Source organism: Ctenopharyngodon idella, chromosome 6 (assembly GCF_019924925.1).
Source record: "Ctenopharyngodon idella isolate HZGC_01 chromosome 6, HZGC01, whole genome shotgun sequence".
Lineage (NCBI taxonomy): Eukaryota > Metazoa > Chordata > Actinopteri > Cypriniformes > Xenocyprididae > Ctenopharyngodon > Ctenopharyngodon idella.
The window spans coordinates 1,603,469-1,612,065 of record NC_067225.1 but is presented as its reverse complement, the minus strand read 5'-3'; the positions used below and the strand labels follow the sequence as shown (position 1 = coordinate 1,612,065).

At 36.9% G+C, this 8,597-nt stretch overlaps 1 protein-coding gene across 4 annotated transcripts in view; it reads left to right on the top strand.

The window, feature by feature from the left end:
* Positions 1 to 1,209: 1,209 nt before the first annotated feature.
* Positions 1,210 to 8,597, top strand: part of lhfpl4a (LHFPL tetraspan subfamily member 4a) — a 40,740-nt gene continuing 33,352 nt past the window's right edge. The window contains exon 1 of one of the 4 annotated variants that reach the window (XM_051897925.1): positions 1,210 to 2,453. In XM_051897925.1, coding sequence (XP_051753885.1) covers positions 2,048 to 2,453 — 406 coding nt within the window. In that variant the 5' untranslated portion in view covers positions 1,210 to 2,047. The remainder of the gene's footprint in view (positions 2,454 to 8,597) is intronic. The other 3 variants (XM_051897926.1, XM_051897928.1, XM_051897927.1) reach the window with 3 other exon arrangements.

Sequence of the window (8,597 nt, the reverse complement as noted above, 5' to 3'; positions counted from 1 at the left end):
ATGAGTTTCCAGAAAATGTCAAGGGCATAGATAATCCAGGTGCCTTTGAAAAAGCAGACTCAAAAACTCAAAAAAAAAAAAAACTTCAAAAACCAGCCTAGTTTCGAAGCTTTTAACTGTTTCAGATAGTCCTTGTACAGCTCTGATTAGATCAGCGTTAGGACATTCTGCTTCGAAGCAAGGGAAAGGTGGTGGAGTAGACACAGAAATCTTAGATATTTTAGCTTGTCGAGGTGAAGATGACTTAGCAGTCTGTTTCCCACTGGTTTGTTTGGGTTGAACTGACAGTGTTGGGTTAGAAGAAGTGGCATCCGTAGTTGAATCAGAGGTGCAGAAGAAGGAGATCTTTGCGTGGTATTTCACAGTTAAAGGGTATGCTGACGGCCTCAAGAACAGCGATGATTTTCTCTGAAGGCCACTGGGCCCAAGGGGAGTCCTGCGTTTGGATACAGGAGCTTTGACGCATGGCCGAAGAAGTAGGCAGGATGGGCTCTTTGTCAATATCAAAATCTACAAGCGCTTTTTGCAACATTGTGAGTCAGTGAGCGAGATGCGAGTAGAGAGCAGAACTTAGGCCACGTCACCTATGAGCAGCAAATGTTATTTTAATACAGATTTTCTTATGTAAATAAAAGCATGTTAATATAAACCAGGTCAGTTAAAGGCTCTTGATTATCACTTTTGAGCCATGGTTTGTAGACATACATGTCAAAATAACTGAATCCATGTGGAATATTGACACTAAAAAAATGTTAACCTAAAAAATGTGCTTCATGTGGTAGGATTTTATTCAAATAAAAATGTTATTTAACATTACTGAATCAACTTAAATATATTAGGTTACACCAATAAAGCTACATTTAAGGGTAAGAGCTCTTTAAAGTAACAACAGGCTACCACTTTTTTTACAGTGTCGTAGATACAGTCTTTTAATGTGACAATTTAATTTACTTTAGTGTTACACTTTACAGGTAGCTCCCTTTATTTTTTCTAATAATATGTTGTGCAAAGAAAAAACACAGTATAAGAATTTCGTAAGTGATAAATTCATGATTTATCATTAAACTATAGAGATATTATATTGTTAAGGTTTGATCCTGAAAGCAAAGAATTAAATTATGAATAAATAGACCATATTTTTAGTTTTCACTATTGATCATTGATAACACCTGTTCCTCGTGTCTTGTAGGGGTTATGCTAAAATCAATGAAGCCATACAACAGTTAAGTGCTCCATAATGTGTTCAAAAACAATTACAGCTACTTTGTATTGACGCATGTTAAAGGGGCGTGTACTTATTGAAATTTCTGCAATATCCCAAATCGTGTACGCGCATTCACCGGCAGCTCTGAACATCACCAAGCGTGTGCGCGCAGAGAAGAAATAGCCTAACGGGATAACAGAGACGTGGTGGTTTTGGTAAAACCGCGAAACGAAGTGCTCTTCTGAATGAAATTCAGATTTTTTTTCAGGTTATTATTACGACGATGTGCGACGCCTCTCGCTGATGTTCCAGCTTTCGCTAAATCTGCTCTCGCTCTCGCTCGTCTGCGGAAGATCCATCATTGAGATCTTGACAGCATTACAGCCGATGAGAGGTGCACCGGATATGCTATTTATACCCAGACACATTGAGCAGCAATAATGCGTATTGTCGATTTTGTCATAGACATTTATTTTGCAATGTAATCTCAGTCGTCTCGCCTGCATTCTTGCACGGAGAGCGGAGGTGGAAAGGAACAGAAGGGTTTTTTTTTTTTTAATTCACCGAATGCATTATCATAACAACGCTCCCATCAATTATTTAATTTTTTCATGATCAATTCCGATGTGACAAAGGACTGGTAAATCGAATCAAGGAAGGACACCGCTTACATCTTTTCTACTTCAAATCAGACAAATCTTTATTTATCTCCAGTCAGTGGACTCGCGGCAGAAGCGCAATTCTGAGGGTACCGGTGGGGTAGATAGGGGGAGATAGAGACGCCGGAAATAGCAGAAACAAATCACAGGAGAGTAGACGGTTGGGAGCAAGCGAGAGAAAAAAATGCTACCTTCACAAGAAGCCTCAAAGATTTACCATGACAACTATATGCGTAACTCTCGAGCCATCGGTGTCCTGTGGGCCATCTTCACCATCTGCTTCGCCACCATCAACGTGGTAGTCTTCATCCAGCCTTACTGGATCGGGGACAGCGTGAGTACACCACATGCCGGGTACTTCGGGTTGTTCCATTACTGCGTGGGCGACGGTAACTCGAACCGGGAGCTGATTTGCCAGGGAACATTTTCCGACTTCAGTTCCATCCCGTCCGGCGCGTTTAAGGCGGCCTCTTTCTTCGTGCTGCTGTCCATGGTGCTCATTTTGAGCTGCATCGCCTGTATGGCGCTCTTCTTCTTCTGCAACACCGCCACCGTCTACAAAACCTGCGCTTGGATGCAGCTGCTTTGTGGTGAGTATTTATTTTTATTATTCTGAAGGTTTTTGTAGGAAATGGATAAATCTAGAATACGGCATCATTTACCTTATTTTCCACAAAACCAGTGTAAACGGTTGATGTAAGCACTGATGCTTGTTTATTTGAATTGAGCTCATTGTGGGTGCGTGTGTTTTCAGGGGGTTCAGTAAAGCTGTTTGTCACTGATCATGCCTTCATGTTGCCTTGCTAGCTCTGAGGTAGCGCAGAGGGAAATGTTATTATATTTGCCGTATTCATTAAAAAAAAAAAAAAAAAAATAACACGTGTGTGTGTGTGTGTGTGTGTGTTTGATATTTATTTAATATTACAAAATGTAATGTTGGTTATTTCTCACTTTTCTTCAACAAAACAAAACGGGTATGAATAAAAATCAATAAAGCACTGTGTTCTCTGTGCACTTTATAAACCTTTTTTATGTTTGCAATATTTAATGCTGTTAATTTCCACATGACAGTGTTCTGTTTTGCTCTAGAAGACAAGAAATCTACTATTACTATTAACTATTCCCTGGAATGGGGTAATTTAACCTTGTGAAAAAATTGCTTGTCTGTGCAAAACATGTCTCCACCATGCTGATTGTAGGTGGTTGCCAGGTTTTGCTATGTGGTTGCTAAGGTGTTATGACTGTATAAAAGAAAAAAAAATCTATAATGTTAGACAGAGGGAGAAAACCTTGGATGGAAGCAAAAATACCTGGCAGGCACATAATTTAATGAATGAAAGCCTTAATGATAAGAGCATACTACAATTAGCACATCAATAAAGTGCCTCATTTGAAGTTTACAACAAGGTTTTTGTGTGGCTGTATGGCTGATTGTGAACACTGAAGTTGATAAGTTGATGCCTACTTAATGGTGCTGGCTTATTTTAACTGTAATGAACTTTGGAATGAATTGCTGTGTGTTTCTTTCCATCCTTGTTTTTCTCCTCCTCCATGTTTTTCTTTTTAGAAATCATAGTAAAATGCTGATTCGCATGGTGGATTTGACAGCTATAGTAATTTGTTACAAATACAGCTGTGCAGCACACAACCATATGCATATTCAAACAAAGTTAAACACATACAACACCTAAATCATTTCCATATTATTACATTTATTCTTATATTTAACCTTTTGTCTGGTTTCTATATCTGTTATTTGTTTCTCTTCATATGTCCAGCCAGCCTACAAGTAAAGCCAGGTCTGCAGTAGTAGGTCGGTGTAGTTTCTTGTGCTTATATGAAAGCATCTTTGTCCCCAATTTCTGAGTTTGTACAGATCTTAAACATTGTGGATTGTGGTAGTGTGGAGTTTTATGGTTAAATTGATAGAATCATCTGGTGCAAAATTATCCAGGAACTCTCTAGAACCCTAGCAGCATCCCAAAATCAGGCCTCTCTTGCCTTGGCAAATGTCAGTATGCGGTACATGACTCTACTCTGGCTAATATGGGATTCATGGTGGAAACCATTGCTCACCAAGAAAAACACAAGCTTGTCTCACATCTGCAACTGTAAGTAGCAACTGGATGATCCTCAAGAATCCTGGAACCATATGGACAAATAGAGACAAAGTTCCTTTTTTTTTTGGTTGACATTGGCCCTGTTATGTTTGATGAAAACCAAACACTGTGCATTTCATGAGAAGAACCTCACACCAACAGTCAAGCTTGATGGTGGTAGTGTTATGGTTTGGGGATGTTTTGCTACATCTGGAACCGGACACCTTGCCATTATTGAAGGAACTATGAATTGCGCTCTGTATCAAAAAAGTCTCCAGGAGAATGTTAAGCAGCTTGTCATGAACCAAATCAATAGCAAAAGGGTCAAGCAGCAAGACAATGCATACCTCAGAATGGCTTAAAAAATACAATTAAAGTTTTGGAATTGCATAGTCAAAGTCTAGACTTAAACCCCATTGAAATTCTGTAGAAAGACTTGAAACACACAGTTTTGCATATTAGTTTGGAATATCAGCATATTAAAATGATTTCTGAAGGATCATGTGGCACTAAAGACTGCATTAAGGGCTGCTGGAAATTTAGCTTTGCCACAGGAATATATTCTGTTAGTTTCTAGCAATTAGTGCTTCTAATAATTCTGACAAATACAACCAACAATATTCCTACGTCCTACTTCCTGTCCACTCTCCACTATGCTTTATTTAAAGGTAGAAATCATGGCAAAATCAACCAAAAATTTGTGCAGCAATACCTCAGACCACAAAAGCACAACACAATTTTTCTAAATTCAGCATACACTAATAGTTTAAATAAATATAATCATCTAAACTGAATAGGTTGTTATTCTTGAATACTGGTTTATAATGCACCACAATACACTGAGATGAAAATAGTATTTGCTATTATTTGCAATAGTGGAAATAGCATCTACTACTACTTATATTTACAGTAGTAAGCTAGTATATATAGTAAGTAGTATATACTTGATATACTTATCATAACATATACAGTAGGGTTTCAGCATCAGCTGTAAGTGGCAATCATTGGGAGGAGGCAAATCATATGATATGAATTATTTTTGACAAACACTTTGGATTATGGAGCCATTTATATGCATGCAAAACATGATATGGTACTGACCAGTAGCCATATTTTTAAAACTGTACACATTCCTTTGGGGTTTGGAGAGGAGGTGGTAGGCAAACCATGATACTGGGTATTCAACTTTCTAGGTTTCACAAACTTTTTAGACCATATAAAGTATTTAAAAACAGTATATTCAATTTAATTAACATTTAGATCCCCCATCCCCAAACTGAAGAGAAATACAGTGTGTGAAAGTTTCAATGAATATATACAAAGCATGTGAATATTTATGGAGGCAAGGGACATTTAGACTATTATTGGTTATTTGTTTGTTGCTAAACAATTGGCCGTTATATTTAGCATTGCCACAGAATAAAAAATTAAAAAGGTAATTGCAACTTTTTTTCATCTCACAATTCTGACGTTTTTCTTGCAATTGCGAGTTTACATCTAACTATTCAGGCTTTATAACTCACACTTGCAAGAAATAAAGTCAGAATTGTGAGATAAAAAGCTGCTTTTTTTATTTTTGATTCTGTGAAGGGAACAAGCTTCCATATGGGGGAGCACATCTTCCTCTGGTAAGGCATATCAAAACTATTAAAAATGTCAAAAACTACACACAGTTAAACTTGATATTTTGACATTTTTCTTGCAATTTTGAGTTTATAACTTGCAATTCTGACTTTTTTCTCTGAATTGTGAGATATAAATTTGCACTTAAAAAGGTAATTGTGGTTTTTTAATCTCACAATTATTACTTTTTTTTCTTGCAGTTGCGAGTTTATATCTCACAATTCAGGCTTTAAAACTCACAATTACAAGTTTATATCTCTAATATTATTTCTGACTTTTTTTTTCAAAATTGTAAGGTTAAAGTTGTAAAGCCTGAATTGTGAGATATAAACTTATTATAGTAATTTTTTTTTTTTTTTTTTTTTTTTTTGTGGCAGAAACAAGCTTCCATACTCCCAGGTGACTTTGGCTCCTACCAAGGATTTTTCCTCAAATATTTAAACATCTTAAGGAGTTTTCTCTTGCCACTGTTGCATTTTGTAGCTGTTTGGTCACTGGGGTAACTTGAACTGTAACTTCATGAGTGTAAAATCTTCATGAAACTGATCATGGTGAGTAAGGGCTAAGAGTGGGACTGCAGGAGTCTGATCTAGGATGATGTGAGAAATAGGCCTGACTGTCAAATGGGTAGCTCAGGGCACTTCTGCAGTACATTTTGTCATGTAGCCTTGGTTTAATGATGTCATATATGCCAGCTGCTTTGCAAAGAACAGTTTTCATCCTTTAGAAAGCTCTCAGCTGGTATACTGGGCAACATTTGTTTTCTTTCCTTTTCTTTCCTGTCCTGTTTGACCTCGTGAGTTTTTTTGTTTGTTTGTTTGTTTGTTTGTTTGTGTTTGTCTCAAGTAAATTTATTAACTTAAATTAGCTTCCACACACCTGTTTCTGTTCTCTCTGATTACATTCCCTGTGTATATAAGCCTTGAGTTCTTTCTGTTCAATGTCCGGTATTGTCAATGTTAATGTGATTGTGTTTGAATTATTGTTCTTCTTATCTCCTGCTTGTTCTTGGTTTGATTAATAATTAAAGACTTTATTAGTGATATCCCTTCGTTGTGCGCTCATTACAGCCATTTCATGACAGTCATGGGCATATGCCTAATTTTGTGGACATGCCTAATTGTTCACAATTAGCAGTTTAAAGCTGGCAATAGTATAGTAAATATATAAAATGTATAACCTTCTAGAAAAATCTTAACAATAATACATATTTCTTCTTTTGTTTTTTGTTTTTTGTTGTTGTTGTTTTGTTTTTGTTTTGTTTTTTCTATTTTTCCACCTGGTTTCTGGTCCTTTGATTGAAATTTTAGATCTTTTCATTTAAGACTTCAATGTGATGCCTACTGTCATGACTGTCTATAATCTTTGCATAGGAAATAAGTAACAACGCAGTTGCTGTTGAGTTTCTTTATTTCTTTCTATTTTTGTTTAAGATTTTCTTTATTTCTTTCTGTTTTAAGATTTCTTCAGTTTCTTCCGGTGGACTCTCAGGCTGCCATCTCACACAACCATACTGAGCAGCTGGTCCTTGTCTCCCTGTCTTCTGCTGGTGAACTTGAAACCCTTTTTTGCTTTCTGTCTTGAGATAGAGGTGCCATGATTAACATGCTTAACCATTGTTCAATTAAGCAAACCTTTGAGGTGTATCAGTCATCATTTAAGTCTGTCAATCTCATCAATGTCACTCTGTTCGCAGATCTTAGAATGGTGACATGATATAACTTTTATGTTCCTTGTAACATTACACATAAAAGACAAGCATTACAACTTCAAGTGCCTACAATAACCATATTAAAGTCACCGTTAAATCAAAACTGACAATTCTTTTTTTAATGGAATATTGCACTATTAATTATAAATGATTTATCTGTTCACATTATTTTTGATTTATCCATACACATGGGGGAGGCTGCTGCTGCAGAGGCACTGTACGCTCAAGTGACTGTTGATCGCGCCGGATGCGGCATTCTGTACTCTCATGATCAAATTCAAAGCAGCAATCCAAAAGAGTGAATCTAAATCACCATACAGGCAAAAGTTCACTTCCAAGAATGACCACACTGCTGATGTGATCTCATCGCTAGCACTCCTTGCACATGTGAGTTAGGGGAGACCAGGGATATAACTTGCTGAATTTTTTAGCTTGAGTTCTCAAACTTTTATACAAAGTACCCACTTTTGTTTACTACAAATGGAACCAATTCAACCCTCTACAAGAATATCACAGACCTTGTTAGTTAATGTTAAATACATGGTGTTCCTTTGTTACAACCTACCCCACTACCGGGGTAGGTTGTAACAATTAGACAAAAGAAGCAAAAACACATGCATAACATATGGTATTGTTCAAAAACAGGTTTATTAAAAATAAAAGAACAATGTCTCTTACTCTCTCTATGACAGTATGTGTGTGTGTGTGTGTGTGTGTGTATATATATAAATTTGTCTACTAGAACAAACTTACTTAAGTACACTTAATAAAAACACTAGGCTACTACAATGTACCCGCTTAAAGAACATCTTTGTACATCTTTAAGTTTAACAAAAAATAACATGTCAATGTGTTTGTGTGTGTGTGTGTGTGTGTGTGTGTGTGTGTGTGTGTGTGTGTGTGTGCGTAGTCTCAATCAGAGTTACAGTGCTGACAGATGAATGTTGGTAACCCTGGATTGCAGGCTTGGTGGGCCCAGAAACTACATAGGGTGCATTTCACCCAAACCTCATCAGATTCTTTACTTAAAACACTGGCAGAGACACCCCTGTCAGTCTTTTTTTTTTTCCATGTCCTAGTCATTCTGTAAAAACATTTAAATCAAGAAAATTCTTAGTTGTATGAAAGACAATGGCTGACAGGGGCGGGGATGGTTGTAACACTTGTAGGACAGCGGCCCTCCAGGACCGAGTTTGGAGACCTCTGATGTAGATAATGAAAAAGATGCATTGGGATTAGCATTTATAGACAGTCTAAACTCTACTGGACACTATGTGTCAGACCCACTCATTTTCATAATT